This window comes from Hoplias malabaricus, chromosome 14, assembly GCF_029633855.1.
Source record: "Hoplias malabaricus isolate fHopMal1 chromosome 14, fHopMal1.hap1, whole genome shotgun sequence".
In the NCBI taxonomy this organism is placed as follows: Eukaryota; Metazoa; Chordata; class Actinopteri; order Characiformes; family Erythrinidae; genus Hoplias; species Hoplias malabaricus.
The window spans coordinates 11,999,844-12,021,118 of NC_089813.1; the positions used below are offsets into that span (position 1 = coordinate 11,999,844).

At 39.3% G+C, this 21,275-nt stretch overlaps 1 protein-coding gene across 2 annotated transcripts in view; it reads right to left on the reverse strand.

Moving 5' to 3' along the window:
• Window positions 1-20,965, reverse strand: part of ift122 (intraflagellar transport 122 homolog (Chlamydomonas)) — a 44,433-nt gene extending 23,468 nt beyond the window's left edge. For both annotated transcript variants that reach the window (XM_066643367.1, XM_066643368.1), the window contains exons 1-14: window positions 20,817-20,965; window positions 19,808-19,874; window positions 19,342-19,426; window positions 19,164-19,242; window positions 16,836-16,912; window positions 16,120-16,186; window positions 15,836-15,982; window positions 13,580-13,655; window positions 7,466-7,657; window positions 5,995-6,133; window positions 5,587-5,789; window positions 3,914-4,051; window positions 2,016-2,180; window positions 604-801 (exon numbers count right to left, since the gene is read on the reverse strand). In XM_066643367.1, coding sequence (XP_066499464.1) covers window positions 604-801; window positions 2,016-2,180; window positions 3,914-4,051; window positions 5,587-5,789; window positions 5,995-6,133; window positions 7,466-7,657; window positions 13,580-13,655; window positions 15,836-15,982; window positions 16,120-16,186; window positions 16,836-16,912; window positions 19,164-19,242; window positions 19,342-19,426; window positions 19,808-19,874; window positions 20,817-20,875 — 1,692 coding nt within the window. In that variant the 5' untranslated portion in view covers window positions 20,876-20,965. The remainder of the gene's footprint in view (window positions 1-603; window positions 802-2,015; window positions 2,181-3,913; window positions 4,052-5,586; window positions 5,790-5,994; window positions 6,134-7,465; window positions 7,658-13,579; window positions 13,656-15,835; window positions 15,983-16,119; window positions 16,187-16,835; window positions 16,913-19,163; window positions 19,243-19,341; window positions 19,427-19,807; window positions 19,875-20,816) is intronic.
• Window positions 20,966-21,275: the final 310 nt, after the last annotated feature.

Here is a 21,275-nt window from a genome sequence, read left to right on the forward strand (position 1 = left end):
TTCAATGTGAGAGCCCAGGTGTGAGGAGCAGATGCACTGGATTTTAGCCATTTTTACTACGTTCCCTTTCTTCTCCATTCACGTTTTCTCCATATTTAACCAGGACTGATATCATTGGGCTCTTTATGTTTGTTTTGCTCTGTTAACTTTGTCTTTGAGCTCTCACATAAATGCAGGTCCAGCGTCTGATTGAAGGGTCTCAGATGAGGCAGTGGGACAATTCAAAAATTTCTGCAGCACAAATTAGAATGAACTGTTTTATGCCCTGTTTTCTGATTTACACAGACCAGAACACACTGATTGGGTTGTTTATTTCACAGTTTGTGAGTTTCCTGCAGACAAGTTTCTCATATTCTTTTTCTCTTTTACACATATATTGCCTCATTGTGATTAGTGTCTCAGTCTGTTTTAGCTGCGTATTTCCCAATAATAGCTGTTGTTCTTAAGAGCACATGTTGAAAATTCTCAATGTTGAGGAATGTTGTTTTCACATCCAGAGGATATACATAACTATGTAAAAATATCAACTTGTGTATCATAGGTGTATTTGAAGAGCTGTGTCCCCTATTAGCAAAGTGAACTGTCCACACACATAAAGCCTACCTGAGGCACTTCCACTGCAGCCATAGAGTAGACGTGGAGGCAGAAGATTTTGGAGCCATTGTATCCCACTACAAAGCCCTGCAGCTTCTGCTGGTGAACGGGAAAATTACTGGCCTTGATGTTCAGATAGCCACTGCCTGAGAAACACAGCATGTCTTCACACTGCGTGTTCCACGCCACGCTGTTCGCATTGGGCTCCTTTAAAAACACACACACACACAAACCCTGTGAATGTGCCAGGAAAACGTGCCTACACTGAACTTCAAAACAACAAAGAGTGGCTGTAGCCACCAATGTGGATTTGTAAACGTAATTTTATTTACATTAAATGTAAGCAACATGCAAAGACTGAATATTTTATACTTTAAAATAGTGGTTTTCATTTATGATTATGGAGCAATCCTTTGGTTTTTAGTTTAATAAATGCCAAGCTTTTATGCATTAGCTAAGGAAATTTTGGTTAACTGCCCAGTCACGCTCTGCCCACAAACACATTCTTTGTTAGATACTTTATTGAGGACGGACAAACATTAGTAAAAATCTTATTCAGTCTGATGAACAGAGGATTAGCTCTAGAACCAAATGGTATTTTTCTTTGAACAAAAACACAACCAAAGCAAAAAAATAAACTCTGAAATCTCCAGTTACAAGTTAATAACAATATTTGTAGTTGCAGCTTATTATTTATATTATATTTCCAAGGTTATGTTATAAAACTTACAATATATGTGATTTATGATTAAATTAAAATCAGATTAGCATGGCACATATAATAACAAATCCATTAAGACTACTAGCATGTCAATGTATTTTTTAAACTGGTCATTTTATGTAGACTTTAATTTTTTGAGCCTTTGCTAAATTAAGTATTTCACAGCTATATGTTGGTGATTTGGCTGATTCACAGCATATGAACTTCCTGTATAAATATAACAATAATTACTCAGTTGCAGAGTTCTGTAAAATATGAATTTTTGGGCAGAGCATGGATAGATCAACTAGTTGACTAAACTAGCTGTTAATGAAATGCCTATGAGAAGCAGTGGTGTCCTAGAACCAGGTCTGAGAAATAATATTGTAGATGGCTTTATTTCCAAAATAAATGCTGTATAGCGATTTATAAATGGCACAATTGACTATCAAAGAGCTTGTAAATGAGGGTGTTTATGTGAAAGAATAGAACATCCTCTTTTCAGAGTGTCATTGAATTTTACTTTGGCAGAGTCCATATGACCACGTTTATGAAATTCCTGATGGTGGCTGGAATGGTTTGTGGTGTGTGATTGAGCCTGAACTGCAGCCCTGTGATGTGGAACTGGCAAAAACCACATATTGCAGCAGAGCAGCGGCTCTCATGAGGAGCAGGCAACAAGGAGAAGTGATTAAGGGGCTCATTTGGGCCAGGGCCTAACCTGGAATAGCAGCTCTTTGGTGTGTATGTCGTAGACCAGGCAGGTGTTGTGCTCGTCCACCACGGCCAGCTTGCTGCGACTAGTGCTCATGTCCAGACAGCGTACAGATGTGTTCTGCTTCAGCAGTGTGATGGGGAAGGGGTTATCCACAAAAATCTTTAGAATCTATGGATTTAGAGAGAAGAGGATAAATGGTTATAATATTATAAATGTCAAGTTAAAATGGCCACAAATAGTACATTCATTACAGACATGGACAGACATATTAATTGACAACTGTACAGAGATATTCAGTGTTATAAAACCAGGCTCTCAAAAGATCCATTCAATAGAAATGTTGGATGAGCGGCATTTTACACATTTTTGACTACATAGTGTACTTGAATAACAATGATAAAATTGTGAACAGAAGGTGTTCTCCTTCAGCAGTTTTATGGGAAATGCCTTATTCACAGAACTCACCTGAATCTACAGAGATAATGTTAGAAATATGACTTTAGGTGGGTATGATTCATACATTTTAACATGATTCATGTACCTTATGCTCACATGCAGTCACTCACATGCAGATTATACAACCTGTGTGTGCACAACTGAACACCCGAGCATTAGATGCACCTTAAAAGCTTCACTCATTAGAAACGGGGTCTGGAATCTTTGGATGTATTGTGAACTTATCTGTATACACTCGACTAGGCTCTTAATTAGGGACACGTGTTGTACCAAACATGTGCTATGAATTTTAGATCATGTTGTAAGCACACAACTTAAATATAAAGTAACACACATCAAAATTAAATTTCAGTTAAATCCAAAGACTGCAGATTTCTGTCCTGTTTCTTACCCTATAACATGAAGGGAAAATTTTGTAAATTTTGTAAAAGTTAAGCATATGAGAATGTTTAAGATTTAAACAAATTCATTACGACTGGTTGGACATGGTAGGTACTGTTCTAGATAAACCAGAGGCGGAACTGTCCACAGTGGTGGTGATGAGAACCAGACGGTCTCCAGACGTGCCAAAATATCTCCCTTTCAGAACACTATCATATGAAATAGTTAAGAAAACACAGCCTGATGCAAAACACAACACAGTTCTACTGTACTTTTAAGATTAAGCTTTTGGCTCTAACTTTTTATTATAAAGCAAAAGAGTACTCTCTTATTTCGGAAGACACATTATGTTCACTGGTCTTTTTTGGATAGTAAATGTAATGAGTCATTCTGCTTTTTTCTGTTCAGCTTCATAAAGAGACCAGAGCCTACACCGAACCATTGAGCACAAGGCAGAAACATACCCTGGGCTGGGTGCCAGTTCATCACAGGGCCTCACACATTCAGCCACTCACTCTAAACCTAATGGAGAAAGGCCACGTAGACATGGGAGAGCTCACAGTGAGTAAGCTGTGGTAGGGATTGGAGAATTTTTCGGCGATTAACAATACAAGATGTACCAGCGCTATTGTAGAACATTGTTTATTACATTTAATCCTGTTCTATTTCAGGGCGCCACGGTGGCGCAGCAGGTAGTGTCACAGTCACACAGCTCCTTGGGTTGTGGGTTTGAGCCCCGCTCCGGGTGACTTTCTGTGAGGAGTTTGTTGTGTTCTCCCTGTGTCTGCATGGGTTTCCTCTCACAGTCCAAAAACACATACTGGTAGTTGAATGGACTATTCAAAAGTGTTTGTGAGTGTGTGTCGCCCTGTGAAGGACTGGCACCCCCTCCAGGGTATGTTCCTGCCTTGCGCCCAGTGAGTCAAGGTAGGCTCTGGACCCACAGTGACCCTGAACTGGATAAGCGGTTACTGACAATGAAAAAAAAAAAAACAAACAAAAAAAAACATCTGTATATAATTAAACAAATGTTGTGCAAAGTCTTGAGGGCTTTTAAAACTCACTGCTCCATTTTTCAGGCCCACCAGAAGCCCCTCCCTCCCAGGTGGGCCGCCAATAACTTTGATGTAGCGAATCAGAGACTCCATGATCCATTCCTTCTCCTTCACACTGGTAAATGACAAGCACTGCAGTCTCTTCTCCTAAACACACAGTAATACACACACACAGATATAAGCAAATACCCAGGTGGAAAAAATTATGCATTGTTTTCTTCATCACAGCAGCAGAGGACAACTCAGTTACACAAGAGAGCGCTCCAGTACAATGCCACTGCAATTACAGGCCTCTCAGCATGAGACAAAACAGTAACTCGGCATCAGGCTCCAACTAACAGACGCCTGGACCTTGACATAAAGCAGAAAAAAAGTGAGCAGAAGCTGGTCTTTACACAGAAGAAAACACCTTTTGTCTTTCTGGGAAGAGATTTAAGAGATCATCATGCTGTTAAAAGGGCTTACGGGGGAGAAGTGTGTGTGTGAATCATTCTCTCTGTCTGTTTCTCTCTCTTTCTAATACACACACACACACGCGCACACACACAAACCGCAGACTGAAAGCAGAGTGGCTGAGGCAATTAAACTAGACAGCGGTCAAGACCTTCGTCTCAATAACCCCCACTGTCTGAGTCTATAAGCACACACACAGCTGTAAAGCCTTACATTAGCCATGTGTTGACTGTATGGCTACAATAAGCAGGCCATCAGGGTAAAGATACAGCTCCTTAAAGGTCCTTCACCCTCTTAACATGCTCATGCTCAACAGGCATGACTCAATGTAAAATAAACAGGAGTTCATTTGATGTTTAGTGCCATGCAAAAGTGTATGAAAGGGATGATAACTGAAGCAGCTATGATTAGAATACAAATAAACACATAACCATAGGCCTTTACTGAGACAGAGGAGACAAACATAAGCTAGGAAACTTTAACAAGGTAATGTATAACATGTTATATATTCACACAACAACCAGACAAATATGGTGATATTATAGAATATTTGAATTTTCTACATAAATGTACATAGTACAACATGTACTTTTGAAATCATTACAAGAAAAATACATAAAATAAATTTATCCAGCAGGTAAACTACTCAAAAGTAGCAACTATCTACCTAACAGAAACTAATTACACATATAAAACTACCTAAAAACTACCCAGCAGCAAAGCAATATACAGTAAAACCTAATTTCTTTGGAAATAAACAATTGACAAACAACAAAGGACAAAAACAACCTAAAAATGACCCAGAAACTTGGAAGTAATCCAACGCAACAGGAAAAACTACCTAAAACTGCACAGCACTTTGGAAATATAGCAACAAAAGACTATCAGCACCAAAACTATCCAAAGACTAGAATCAACCCTGCATTTTGTTCATTAACTAAGCAGCTTAACTACTTAAAAACATTATTTGTTTATGTTTTGGTTGTATTTATGTTCATATATAAAATTATTAGTAACAAAAACATGTGTACTGCTGAGATAAACAGATATAAACCATCTTCGTGGATGTCTAAATCCTTCATATAATACTGTATGTTATTTTTTTCCTATTGGATACTGAATCAAAGAAACATTTTTTTGTGGAAAGGTTTTTCCACAGCCTAAATTTAATGTACAATTCCAGTCATGTCACAATACCCATGGGGCAGCTCCAATCCTGCTGCACTCACCTGACAGAGTATGATATGTTGAGAGCAGACTACGAGCAGGTTACACTCAAAGCGTTTGCAGATTTTCTCTTTAACGCGATAGTGCATGTCGGAAGAGTCGTCTGAATACAATTCGTAAATAAGGATCTTCTCGGGCAGCTGGATGGCCAGGCGGCTCCGATAGATAGCAATCTTTTTCACCAACTCACGACACTTTATACGCACTGAATAAGACAAGAAAGCAAGACAAGACATTGTTCACACGTGGCCTTCCCATTCTTCCCCTTACTTTCCTCCAGATGTATAATATTCAGTTGTCAAGTGGATGAGGAAGTGGATTATGACTTTGCAATCTGCGCAGTCCTAATTGGTGGGGTATTGATTTAACTGTTAGCTCCATTAGCCTTATAGCTCCTATGCTGTTATTACCTTTTTGCTCAGTGATGAGGTGCTGGACAATTACATCGGTCATGCTGTCTCTGTAGGCATAGCGGTCTTTATACAGGCCATGTACCGTGCTGAAGATCAACTGAAAAAATGCTATCGTACCATCCTGACAGCCCACCACCTGTAACAGCACAAATAGGAAAAATAATCAAGAAAATACAGTTGCCAAGAGGTGATCAATGTACCGCACATGCCTTAGTTTAAATGACACAGAAGCCTTTAGCTCTAAACATAATCAACTCTCAACCCATTACCTTTATTACAGTCTCTATTGCCTAATTCAGGAATATTATTAAAGATCATTTTGAATCCTCCCCCCAATACCAATATGATTAATACCATCTTGATATTGTCTTTTGGTTGTACTCGTTTGGTTCTTACAGTCCAATAATGTGTTTTGATTATAAAGGAAATGTTACAGTGGTTTTCTGTGTCAAAGCAATAGTGAAACTACAGTCTGTGCCAGAAGAGCTAGATGATTAAAACAAGCAAAAATAGAAAGACTCAGACATACTGTCCCAATAATTTAACATGTTACTCAAATCACCACCATCATTTAAATGCTGAATGCCAGTGTGAGACTTCTCTGGGTTTAGCCGCAGCCTCAATTTTCACATGCTCATCGTCTTGATATTCACTCTTCATAAATTAACATTATTTACATGTTAGTCTCTCTGTCACATTCTCTCTCCCCCTCTCTCTCTCTCTCTCTAGGATACACACCTCACAGAGTCTAAAATAGGTGCTATTTATAAAGCATTTGCACTTCATCTTAGTCTGGATAAGATAAGTTTACGTATCTTAGAACTTATAATTGTCTGGATTCATTACAGAATCAGTACAGAGGCCAACAAATTACTATTCTACTTAGAATTACACATTCTAGGGTAGAATTATTATTGTTATTATTATCATTAAAACATATGTTAAAAGGTCCCATATCTCTTTGGCTACTTTCACATTTCCAGACTGAAATGTGTAGTCTAATTTAATTCATGGGCCTCCGACGTGAATGGGAAAGGTCAGGTCAGATTTCATGCCAGCTCTTTTTTGCCCGTATGAATGTGCTTAGTGCTGTCATCATCAGCGAGCACTAGCAGAGACATGCAAGCTGTCAAATGGCTCTGTGCTTCCTATGTACTGCACTCCCTGGGAGATGAAATTACACACAGATACAGGTCACTTAAAATTATGAATGTGAACCATGGAGAAAGCCGAATCCAAACTCAGCAAAAAATCTGAATTAATTCTAATTTTAGAATTAAACACATACATAAGCTATACTCTACTCTCAAACTACTTGTTTGCAAGGTGGCGGACATAAAGCGACATGATATTTTGGGTTGGTGGACTATTCTTAGTCCAGCAGTGACACTGAGGTGTTTAAAAACTCCAGTAGCATTGCTGTGTCTGATCCACTCATACCAGAATTACACAAAGTCCAGTTCTTTACCACATAGTTGGAGTCTGGTTTGACCCGACAGGTCCAAACCCAGGAGTTCTGCTCTCCGATGGTCCCGAGCCGGACGCCGTCTTTAGTGTACAGTGATGCCTGCTTGTCTGAGCCGCCCATCACTATGTACTCCCCCTTGGAGAAATAGCTCACACAGCACGGATCAAAGTTCAGCTGTCTGTCCTTTCCAATCTGAAAAAAACACAAGCGCAATCTCAAGCCTCAAGTAAGAATATCATACATAATATAGGAATACAATCAATGAAACGAGTCAACAGTAGCGAATTTATTCAAAAACCCTTATCGGGACACCTTCCTGATGTACAATTGAGCCACTGGAAGCAATAATGTATGAGATTTTCAGTTCAAAGCCTGATGATGCATAAGCCATCCAAAGCTAACTAACCCAGGTGTCTGTTAACTGACACCACAGGACTGGCTGTTAGTGTTCTCCTGCAAGCATGTTGAGTAGTCTGATGACTTTACATTACCAGCAGTTAGAAGTATGTTGCTGCTCTATTCACGTCTCTGGAGAAGTATGTGCTAGCCTTCACCTTGGATTCACATGATTGGAGAGACCTAGCTGACACCGAATTTAGGTCAAAATAATAATAATAATTAAAAAAACACCATCTCACTCTCCCCTAATCATGAAGATGGTAGGCATTTTTATGAAGGAACAGATGGCAGGGACAGTGCTTTGAACACATAATGTCTGACAATGCTCATTGAATGGTATATTAGTTAGATATATTAGAGTTGTGTGGCCTATTTATAATGATTTAAAAGCTCTTACAGCTTTAAAAGTGTCTGCCAGTGACTGAAAATGATGGCTTGCACAGACAGGAAGGACAAAGCCATTTGGAACAGATCCAGCCAATCCCATCTCATCACCTCCTTTTCCAGCTTAAGAGACAAGGCCATGTTTTATACGTAATACAGAGAAAAAGAGGACAAAGTTACCATTTTGAGACCTCAGAGAATATCATAAATCACACAGATTCCACGGCACAGCGCGCTGTGACAATGTGAAAATACACTGCCGAGTGGCTGCAAACTGCACACTCAGCTCCCCAAGCACTTTCACACACACATTCTTCAGCCAGACAGCTCAATGTGCTCTTACTAACCGCAGGTGTGCGGCACACTTTTAACCCTTACATGACTTACGTGGGTTAATTCTGTTATTTTCTCACACAGTCAATTTGCATCATTAATTAAATTGTTAATTACAGCAAGTTAAATATTCAGCAGATTAATATTAAATTTGTATGCAATTAAGTCATTTGCATCCACTAGACAACATAAAGAGATGTGTGAAGCCAGTCTCTACAGCTTTTTAAACTGCTGTTAGTTAGCTGATCAGTTATTACGTCAGTTAAGTTATGCTTGAATTGGTTAGGATCAAACTGAGTGATAGGGACAGAAGGAAGATCACCATGCCTCACAAAGAGTGAGGCCAGTTATACTCACTTGGATGTCCACAGATGGCTGTGGCATCACTCCAAATGAAAGAGAGCTAATGTTAAAGTGTTCGTGCATCTTACTTTGGAGCTATATTTCTTTTATGGTGGATTTAGGTCATCAAATAAAGTCATAAATTCATAAAACACGTCCTTGTGTATGTATCAAACAATACATTTACAACCTTTCAATGACCACACAAATACAAAAAAATAATATGCAGTAATATAATTAATATATAATTAAAATCCAACTGTTATTTTTTCAGTTTTTTTCTGATAAATTGAAAAATTAGCCAAATATATAAATGTTTTTTTCTTTCTTTTTAAATGTTTATTTATCCCCCCGGGGTTTTGAAGTTGTTTTTTTTTCTACTCAAAAATAGTTTCTAATTACTCTGTAAGTAAGTAAACAAAATGTAATAAGAGCTGTTTCAAGGAGGGAGTCTGGGAGAGTTAAGAGCCTGAAAAAAGAAAGTGACTGGCGGTAGGCGGGCGACTTACTGATTTACTGATAAAAACATGAGGGATATAAAAGAGAAAGCACTCATGTTTCATAATTCAGTAGGATACAGTGTCTGAGTCCTCTCTTCCCACTTGGCCTTTTAACATCAAAGCCACAAACAGCTCATTTAGCCGTCTCCACAGAAGCCGACAGAGACATCACCATTGGCCTCTGTCATTTTTCTAAATGGAGCCTATTGTGTGGGTATTAGAGGTTACAGTTAGTGCAAAGTTATGTCAGAACTATGGAATCTCTGAAAGATGGACGGCATTGGCCAAATATCTGGAAGCCACCCTAAAATTTTAAAAGTAAGCATGAATATTTTCCCTTACATACATACATATATATTTTTTTCTTTTTTAATAAATTACTGAGCTGATGTCAAAGACAATCTTAGATATAAGATAATCCAACTGCATAGTCAAAACAGGGTTTTTAAGTGTCCATGTTTGAAAGACCGTAGCAAATAAAACTCTTCAAATCCAGAACCCACACCCCAACATCACTAAATATTTGCCACTACTTTGCATTAAATGCAAACAAATTCTTAGACTGAGAAGCACCACTGGAGATTTCTGCTTGTTTGTTTTATTTATTTATTTACTGGGGCTTTTTTTTACTTAATGGTTGTTTTGACTGGAAATGCATTAAGACTCCTTATAACAATTACGCAGCACAGCGAAACAAAAGGGTATGACCAAATGTCTACAGAAATAGTACACAATTAACTGCATCTTCATTAGTATGGCTCCTGCTGAGCCTCCTGCAGAGTTTTATTACAGCTTTGCAAGCTCTAATCAGATCCACCTGATTCTCTCATTCAGAATCTGAAGGCTTGATGAACTGAACATGGTCTGTTAAATTAGCTGTGAGTAAATAATAATACAATTGGTCTGTGTAAGGCGAAGAGATTCAAACTTTTTCCTTTGTGTTCCCTTGCCACTCTTTTGAGAACTTGCTTTCCCCAAAGGGAGAATCTAAAACAAGCTGTAAACATCTGTAAACATCATCAAAATGTAAATATCATCTCTGTCCAATGAAAAACATGCATCTCCAACTTGGATACGGGAGAAAACCTTTGTATCTTTCAGTTGTAGTCAATGTAAAAAAGGTTTTATTCCGATTTCTATTGGTTCATTCATCATTAAATTTCTATTGGGCTCAAAAATGATAAATTCACAAAAATAGAAATGCAAGTTTTACATTTGAGAGCGACAGGCCAAATCATCACATTTGTGAATATTGTCCATTTCCCTTTGTCTGTCATAAACAGCTAACACGATTAAATTAAATTAAATTAAATTAAATGGAATAAAAAAACAACACAATTAGAATTTCTCTTTTCTGCACATATAAACATAAAGCAAGCTCCTGCTCTGGGGGATATTCTCAGGGGGACCAGCATAACTCTATAACGCTATGCTTCTCACGTGACACTAATTTCTAATAATTACTGTTACATTAATGAAATAAATAGACATTACAAAATTAAACTAAAAGAAAGCAAATTGAAACTGGAAAATAAATATTCATACAGTAGTTTTAATATTTATGTTTTGCAATCTCACCACACAGTAATGTTATCAACAAGCATTGCCAAATTAATTAATTATTGGAATTAAGGAATTGTGTGGAGAAAATCCAATAATGTATTCCATAAATTAACTAATTTGTATTAAATTAATACAGACAATGGCTGGGCGGCACGGTGGCGCAGCAGGGACCTGGAGGTTGTGGGTTTGATTCCCGCTCCGGGTGACTGTCTGTGAGGAGTGTGGTGTGTTCTCCCTGTGTCCGCGTGGGTTTCCTCTGGGTGGTCCGGTTTCCACCCACAGTCCAAAAACACACGTTAGTAGGTGGATTGTCTACTCAAAGAATGTGTGTGTGTTGCCCTGTGAAGGACTGACGCCCCCTCCAGGGTGTGATCCTGGGTGGGTTCCAGACACCCCGTGACCCAGAACTGGATGGGCGGTTACTGATAATGAATGAAAATAATAACTTCAATTTCTTCTATAACACAGTATTAATAGAGAGTTTGTCCCCTTGGCTGCAGTAAGAATAAGCAATAATGATTTAATAACTTTCAGCTACAGTAATATATCAGGTACCGATATTGGATGACTAGTTCTGATCACAAAACCACTCCGGCTCATTCTAAAACTACTTAATGGAGCCCCATCCCTCCATCCCCTGCTCCACAGTCAAATGCTCCAGAGTTTTATAGCCCTCTACCTGTTGGCATTGAGCACTGAAAGCTACATATATATACGATTATACAAGAAGTGCATGCACAATACTGTGGACATTGGATATCCAGTTTACACTGAGCAGAGTTTTAAAAATCCCAGTAGTTCATGCGAAATATATTAGCATCTAATTTAGCGTAAAATATTTTTAAAACTAAAAATAATACTGCTTACACTTTGGCCTGTAATGTATATGGACACACACGCACATAGCATCTGTTTCCCCTCATGGTGAACCTCGGGGCGTCATTCCTTTTCCCTGAAATACCCCCTCGGACAACAGCACTTTTTTATTTGCCACTATTAATAGCAGCGTAATGCAAACATGTGCTCAGACAGAGAGAGAGAGAGAGAGAGAGAGAGAGAGAGAGAGGGGAGTTTGAAGGGGTACTCTTGAGGCTTATGTTTTATGGTTCTGTAACAAGCAGCCAGCACATATCTGCCCTTAATTACTACACTTCCCATGAGTACCTGAGGGGGAGGGGGGGCCTTTCAGGTTGTAATTAGAAAGCTCTACAGGAGTGCTGGAGGAGGGACGTGTGCTTTGTATCGTTCTTCACAGGGCAGGCACCGCGGGGAGTTGGAGATATAGCACTGGGTCGTCTTTACAAATAACATTTCAAATCTCTCCTGCTCTAAATAGCTGCCGTTCTGATCTCCCACTGATATAAAGGCAGGAAGAAGCTGATGGTCTGCCGATCCTACACAACAGTGGTTGCTCCTTGCTAGCCTGGGGATTCGAAAGTGTATCTGCTGGTCATAAGTCAAGCCTTTAATCAGTCTTCAGCATCGTGTTCCTTTGGCTTTTTGTTTGCTTTTCCCTCTCTCCCCCTCTATGTCACTTCCTAAATACGCAACTGTGCTGAAAAATTACTGTACTGGAAAGAGGCATTCAGCTGTTGATGACCTGCCACATAAATATGAATATAAATGTGATTAAGAACTTATTTTATCCAAGGTACCAACTCATGACAGACACAGCTCGAGCTCAAATAAAGTTTAATATAATTTTTAATAAAATTAAAAAAGTAAAATTACTGCCCTCTAAACATGTTACTTACAAACATCAAATAAACAAAAAATGCTCACCACTGCCCTCTAAAGGTGTTAGAAACAAAACTCAAATAAACAAACATTCACTGCTGCACTCTAGGGGTGTTTTAACAAATGAAAACAATTCACTTTCTGCTGACCCTACAAGAGTTATTAACAAACTTCAACATTCCAACAATTCTTTACATCGAATAAACAAATATTACCTGAAGCCACCCTCTAAAGTTGTTATTAACCTACAAACTTAAGGAGAAAGACATGATTTTCTGAAAGACTCTTTTATTTGGGAAATGATCTAAAGCTCTTAGGTGGATCGGTAAATAGTTTGGTTGGTAGGCAGGCAGGTATTTTACTTTGTTTATTAAAAGGAAAAGGAACGCCAGATGCCATATGAATACTGTAAAACTACACTTAAATACAGCTTCTGCAAGTTCACTCAAGAACTTTGTGGCAATGTATATATTACATTTAGCTCACATTGTTGCATATATTTCACAGTTCCAAAAGTGTTCCCAAGTCATTACTCAGCTCATTGCTCCTCTGCCACAGATCAGGCTGCAATAATGGTATGAGGATCTATGGAGAGTCAACATAAGGACAGTATGATGCTAATGTGCTGCTATAAGGAAAGAATTTCTCTGATATTACATTTTTTTTTTTTTTTTTTTTTTTTAAATATGGACCATAAAATGTGCTCCTACCAGCAGTTCATTTGGAAGGGTGCTGAGTCCAAGTATTTTTGGCGAAGCACAGCATACATGTGCATAACTTTCAAAAGAGGACAATTTACATGAAAATTTTGATAGGGCAGGTGTGAAAATGTTCAGAGGTCAGTAAAGATCTGTACCTGTTTTCCACTAAGTTGGTAGAAGGACAGCTTTTGTCCCCAGTCAGCCACTGCCAAGATGTCATGATGTTCATCCCTGAGACAGACACACACACACACACACTGTAAAACTTGCTTACTGACACTGGTCTAATGTAAAGTTACAATTTAATGATGAAAATCCTGCTGTATAATATTTCAGGGGATTACAAAGACTTTATTCAGATCAGTAAGTGAAACTGTGCACTGCATGTTTACGGAAATATTTTATAGCAACTATTTCTGTCTTGTCAGGTTTCCTTTCATTATTCCTCCCTCATCACTGAACTTCCTACTTTCCAATGTCTTATTTCTTGTTCTTTTATTTTTCTTTCTGTTTTCAGCCACGGTGGCGCAGCAGGTAGTGTCGCAGTCACACAACTCAGGATTTTGTGTGTTTGATTCCCGCTCCGGGTGACTGTCTGTGAGGAGGTGTGTTTCCTCCCACAGTCCAAAAACACACGTTGGTAGGTGGATTGGCGACTCAAAAGTGTCCGTAGGTGTGAGGACTGGCGCCCCCTCCAGGGTGTATTCCCGCCTTGCGCCCAATGATTCAAGGTAGGCTCTGGACCCACCGTGACCCTGAACTAGATAAGCGGTTACAGATAATGAATGTTTTCAGCCATTTTAAGGCATTTATTCTTGCCCTGTTGGCACTGTATTACACATTGTGTTTAGTTATGTTTTGTCTAGATTCTATATTTTAAATGTTAGAACAAACAACTAACGTATAGTACTATACACAGCAAATTCACCAGTGTTAAATCAACACTATTATTGCTGTGTAGTTGGTTATTTATTGCTGTTTTCTTATTGGAAGTTAACAGGAAGTGTTGCTGCCACACAGGCTGACTGTCTGTGAGCAGTTTGGTGTTTACTCTTTGTATCAGTGTGGTTTTCCTCTGTGTGGTCTGGTTTCCTCCCACAATAAAAAAAAAAATTGGTACATGGATTGGCTATGAATTTGTGAGTGTATGGTGCTCTGTGATGGACTGGCACCCTATCCAGAGTGTGCTACTGCCTTGCACCCAATGATTCTGGGTAGGCTCCTGACCCACCTCGATCGATCAACATGATAAAGCTGTTAGTAGTCCAGATAATTTACGCTACAAACAGTTTCATCCGCCTATTTCTAGCTTCCTCAAAGAACTGATCCCCATCAGGCAGAATCAAGGACAGTAGAAATAATATAAATATTCATAAAACTATTTGGACACAGCCTGAGTCTGTCTTTGGCTGCACACAGCTGCTGTGTGAAGACTACATTTCCCAGCATGCACAGAGCCATTCCAATTTCCACAGGCTTCATTTTTCCACCTTCTCCTCGTTCAGCTTGTCAGCTCAGCTAAAGAGAGACCAGCTCCTCCAGAACATTATAACATGCTGTTAACTGCAGATCCTGGATGTGTACTGCTAGTTTTCGCAATTCATTAGTTCCCTAATGATATCCAGTAGAGCCTAATGTCCTGTTCTGATCCAGTGACTCTGGGTTATCTACGAGCAACAGCATTTATATGCTGCTGTGCAGCATCACACTCTCTTGTACTGTCACGTAGTGCTTGTAAGCAAATGACACTGTCGGCATTGCTCTTGCATTGTACATGAACGTGTACCAATTTTAAAGTGGCAGATAAAGGAGGTGCAATGTCTATAACATGCAATTACAGATATCCTTCTGCTGGAATGGACTAAGTGTGTGTTGTCCCCTTTGTATACTTCTATATGAGTGAAACAACCATAAAACTGCCTCAAGGACTAAAGGCTAACTAAAAACAAGGTTAGCTACCAATCACTTTGATCACTAATCAGTTAATTAGAGGTTTTTTACTGTAAGAAAGAACAGTAGGAGAATTTAAATTAACAATATTTTTTAAAACAAATTGATGTGTAGTAGAGTAGTTGTGATTGTACAATAATAATATTTATAATTCAAAGTAATGTGAACATTTACCCAAGCTAGAATTAAATGACTGGATTTCAGAAAGATTATTATAATTACTTAAATGCAAACATATGTCTGCTTTCTCCCAGTTAATAAGATTTGGAACAGTCTTTAGAAAATGTCACCACTAATAGTCGAACAGCGCCCCCTAGTGTAAGATAATATGTATTATCCCTAACATCCTGTGATAAAAGTAATGTCCTAAACATACCCTAAAAATTAAAATGGACTCCAATATAATGCTCATTCGATTTTTAATAAACCTCAGAGTTGTTCTGTTTGAACTGCAGTCTTACTTGGACGGGTTCCAGGCAATGGACCAGATAGGGGACGATGAGCCGCCCGGTCGCTCGATCTTCACTTTCTCCTCTCCATTCTTGTTCCTGATGCTCACTACCCCACTCATCATGCCCAGAGCCAGGTACTGGCCATCGTTTGTCCAGCTAAAGCCACAAGTAAACAAACATCAAAACGTACTCAATGTTCCTGGCGGGTTTGTTTTTACAGATGCACAACAGGCTGAAGTGGTGATTATGAGGATCCCTTTGACACACTCGGGTTTGTGGTCATCAGTACTTACCCACAACATGTGATCTTGCTGTTGACTTTGTGCTTGGAAACAGATTTCTGTTCTGGAGACCAAAGACCTAGATCCAAAACCAAGCACACAGACATTATCAGCCACTGCGAAATCGTCATTGACCAATAAAACATATGTATCTCCAAAATAGCAACTTTACAGAAGGGGAAAAAAAGCCCTAATTTCAATGAATGTTAATGGAAATTGATTTTATTTAAGTAATTTTGGAGCATTCCTATTGGTCCATTCATTATAAAATGTTCACACAATATGAAGGACAGCTGCTGTGTTCAAATAATGTGGTAAAAAAATACAAAAATGGAGATTGGAAACGGAGTGTCTTTCATTGGGAAGCTAATTAATTAATTTATTATTTCATTCATTCATTCATTCATTCATACTCACACAGTCACCCATAAAGTCACATCAAAGGACAATTCTGACAATTAGCCTACTGCCATTGTATAATTGGATAGTGGGAGGAAACGAGAGCATCCAGAAGAAACCTATGTGGTGGACACAAGGAGAACACACAAATTTCTTCACACACCTGAGGTGAGAACTGAAGCTCACACCAGGAGCTGTGTGGCAGAAGCACTAACTGTTGCGCTATCGTGCCACTTTCCTCACGTTTGTCTGCCAATTCCACTTGCTAGCTAGGTCTGTCTTTGTCGTATTGTCCACTATCTCACAACACTACAGAAAATCTCACTCACCAAAGTCCCCTGAGGAGCAGGAGGCGAGCTGGTGTGTGACAGGGTTGTACGCAACACACTGGATCGAGTCATTGTGGCTGTAAAAGACATAATTAGAAATATAAATCTGGACAACATTCCTGTAATACATTCTAGTTTTGTTCATATTTATAGAAAGCCAATGGGTATTCAGTCTCAGACACCCCATAAATCATGTCTATTATATTTACTGAAATACTGATGATTAAGCAAACAGTCTGCACTACGCTAATTTGTAGCATATAAGCTTCCATTAGCCCACACTGTGTTAAATATTACATTCGGGGAAAGATGTTAAAAGATGTGTAAACGTTTTTAACATTCTTATTATTCATACAATGGGGAATTTATTTTCAGGCTGATGCGCACTGGCAGAGTGAAACGTCACCAAAACTGTACATATACAAGAGAAGGAAAAGCAAACATTCAAAACTTTCAATGAAAGAGAAAGAGAGAGATATCAGATGAAATGCCATAGAACAACAGGCATTAGATTTTTTTAACCACTAATCTGTTCTGGGTGATATATTTTTATAAAATATATATATACATACAGGGTGGGCCATTTATATGGGAATGGTTGGTGATATTAACTTCCTGATTGTGGCACATTAGTATATGGGAGGAGGAAACTTTTCAAGATGGGTAGTGACCATAGCGGCCATTTTGAAGTCGTCATTTTGGCAACAACTTTTGTTTTTTCAATGGGAAGAGGGTCAGGTGACACATCAAACTTATTGGGAATTTCACAAGAAAAACAATGGGTGCCATGGTCACCACTCATCTTGAAAAGTTTTCCCCCTCCCATATACTAATGTGCCACAAACAGGAAGTTAATATCACCAACCATTCCCATTTTATTACGATGTATCCATATAAATGGCCCACCCTGTGTATATATATATATATATATATATATATATATATATATATATATATATATATATATATACACACACACACACACACACACACACACACACACACAGTGGTCGGACAATGAAACTGAAAAACCTATTTTTAGTGTGGGAGGATTCATGGCTAAATTGGACAAGCCCGGTGGCCAATCTTAATTAATTGCACATTACACCAGTAAGAGCAGTGTGAAGGTTCAATTAGCAGAGGGTAAGAGCACAGTTTTGCTCAAAATATTGCAATGCACACAACATTATGGGTGATATACCAGAGTTCAAAACATCTGTGTCCAAGACAGCAAGTATTTGTGATGTATCAAGAGCCACGGTATCCAGGGTAATGTCAGCATACCACCAAGAAGGACGAAACACATCCAACAGGATTAACTGTGGACGCAAGAGGAAGCTGTCTGAAAGGGTTGTTCGGGTGCTGACCCAGATTTTATCCAAAAAACATAAAACCACGGCTGCCCAAATCACGGCAGAATTAAATGTGCACCTCAACTCTCCTGTTTCCACCAGAACTGTCCGTCAGGAGTTCCACAGGGTCAATATACACGGCCGGGCTGCTAGAGCCAAACCTTTGGTCACTCATGCCAATGCCAAACGTCGGGTTCAATGGTGCAAGGAGCGCAAATCTTGGGCTGTGGACAATGTGAAACATGTATTGTTCTCTGATGAGTCCACCTTTACTGTTTTCCCCACATCCGGGAGAGTTACGGTGTGGAGAAGCCCCAAAGAATTGTACCACCCTGACTGTTGTATGCCCAGAGTGAAGCATGGGGGTGGATCAGTGACGGTTTGGGCTGCCATAGCATTCCCTTGTCCCAATACTTATGCTAGATGGGTGCATCACTGCCAAGGACTACCGAACCATTTTGGAGAACCATGTGCATCCAATGGTTCAAACATTGTATTCTGAAGGCGGTGCCGTGTATCAGGATGATAATACACCAATACACACAGCAAGACTGGTGAAAGATTGGTTTGATGAACATGAACGTGAAGTTGAACGTCTCCCATGGCCTGCACAGTCACCAGATCTAAATATTATTGAGCCACTTTGGGGTGTTTTGGAGGAGCGAGTCAGGAAACATTTTCTTCCACCAGCACATAGTGACCTGGCCACTATCCTGCAAGAAGGATGGCTTAAAATCCCTCTGACCACTGTGCAGGACTTGTATATGTCATTCCCAAGACGAATTGACGCTGTATTGGCCGCAAAAGGAGGCCCTACACTATACTAATAAATTATTGTGGTCTAAAACCAGGTGTTTCAGATTCATTATCCAACCCCTGTGTGTGTATATATATATATAATCTTTTAGTTTCCATTGCATCATATTGGTTACAAACGTTCTCCTCATTGATAACTCATACAGTACTCAAAACTCACGTGTATTTGAGAATGCCCTCCAGTTTAGACGTCCAGATGATGATGCTTTTGTCTGCAGAGCCAGAAGCAAATCGTTTTCCTGACCACGGGATGACAGAAATTGTAAAGGGTCAGGTTTCAAGAAAGTAATTCTAACATAAGGTACATAGAAAATAAAGCCTGCAGGGAAAGCACTTACCATCTTTAGCGTAGGCCACACAGTACACAGTGTCTTTGTGTCCTTTCAGGGGCTGTATGAGGGTTCCATCTGCTGTGTCATAAACCTGCAGCAGACATGCTCAATTAAGATCAGCAGAAAAAAACATTGGTTAAGCTAGTGTTCATTAGGGCTGTCCCGATCTAATTTCAAATATTGGTTATATCTAAGCCAGTCGAGGCATTTTGTAAATGATCGGCATCTACTTCACTGAGCACAAACCTAAGCCCAGCTCTTTGTTATAAGTCAGCGGTTGCATGGGTGTCGTAAATAGACAGTCCAATTTGAACACAGTAACTGTGTTAAACAGTAACTTCAATAGAATGTGCAGAAGTGTGTTTTGTGCTGTCCACTTTGAACATCAACAGAAGTGTAACTGTGTCCAAACTTCAGCATTTCATAAATGACACCCACTGCTAACCATTTCAGAATAAAGGGAATCACATACCAGAACTCGATTTCCAGCTGCTACTATGAGCTGACTGCCATCTGGTTTGAAGGCCAGGTCATAAATGCTGCAACAAAGCAAATAAAAGTGGAATGATGAACTCATAATTGAATTCACTGCTGGCTGTTTGTGTAACATATCTTTTAACATTTGACCAAATGGTGAGGTCTAAGCTTCTCACCCAGTCTACTCCCCTTCTCGCCAAATTACACACCACATACACACCTGTGGACAATATCGCATAACCAACTGACATAACGTATTCCTGACTTGTGGGAGAATACTGGAGCACCTGAAGGAACCCATACAGGCCCAGAGAAGACCATGTTCACTCAAACACACCCAGACCCTCACGGACGGTGAGAATCAAACCCAGGAACCCTGGAGCCACTGTTCTTATGCAGAATTATAAATTCATGTTACAGAGGGAAGTGAGCGCAGTTTTAGGATTCACTCCCAAATAATCTATATTTTTGGCAAATAAGATCCTAGATCTCAGGGTGTCTTACGCTTAATAATTCCCATGTTTTTAATTTTCTGTAGGGGTGAAGCTCTTTGAAATTCCTGTGTATGAATGCTGCTATACAAATAAGCCTTGCCTATAGTGTGGTCTTCCTGTCAGAGCTGGGAATCGAACCCCAGTCTTCAGTGTGGATGGCAGTGTCTGTGTTGACATATTAGAAAAGGAAACTACGGCACTGAAATCTCATAAAATTCCGGCTACCAAAAATATGACGGTTCTAAAGTGATAAAGCTACAGTACTGTAGTGTTCTGCACATTGTATTTTGAGAAAGGTGAGTCATATACGTTTAGAGTACATATATACAACAATATGAAAGCTAAATTATCTCGGTATAAGTTGTGTTTTTCTATGATGTGTTCTCCTTGTCAGTTAACATTGACCAAGCCCGCTGCAGTGGTTTACATAGTAACCGCGGTTACTAACCACATCCACTGAGAGATATGCACCCAAACACACACATACTACTGAAATACAGCGACTCCTACCATTGCTCAACTTTGTCCCGGTCGTGAACTTTATCTATCCACGTAGGAACAGCTCGCATATTTGTCTGTACCGTTAATAACGGGTTTATTCCGAGGGAATGCGCTCGCGCTGATATCAACAGGTCTCAGACCCATACAACGCTGCTGTTGCTAACGGACCAAGAGCTGTATTCAACTTCAAAATAAAAGTCATGACGCATCTTTGTCTGTTCTAAGGAAAAGCAGCTATCTAACTTACATTTACAGAGCTTCTAAAATCGTGTAACTATCGGAAAGAAATAATAGTAGCTTAAAACCTTCCCCAGATTAAATATATCATTCACTAAATTTAAAAATTGATCTCCTTAGTTTACAAAATGTGTTAAACAAAGTCTCAGAGCAATGCTTTCTCCTCCAAGCGTCCAGGCTTTATGTTAGAAAAGAAGCAGTGGCTGACTAGATTGAACCCTGGGGTGGGGG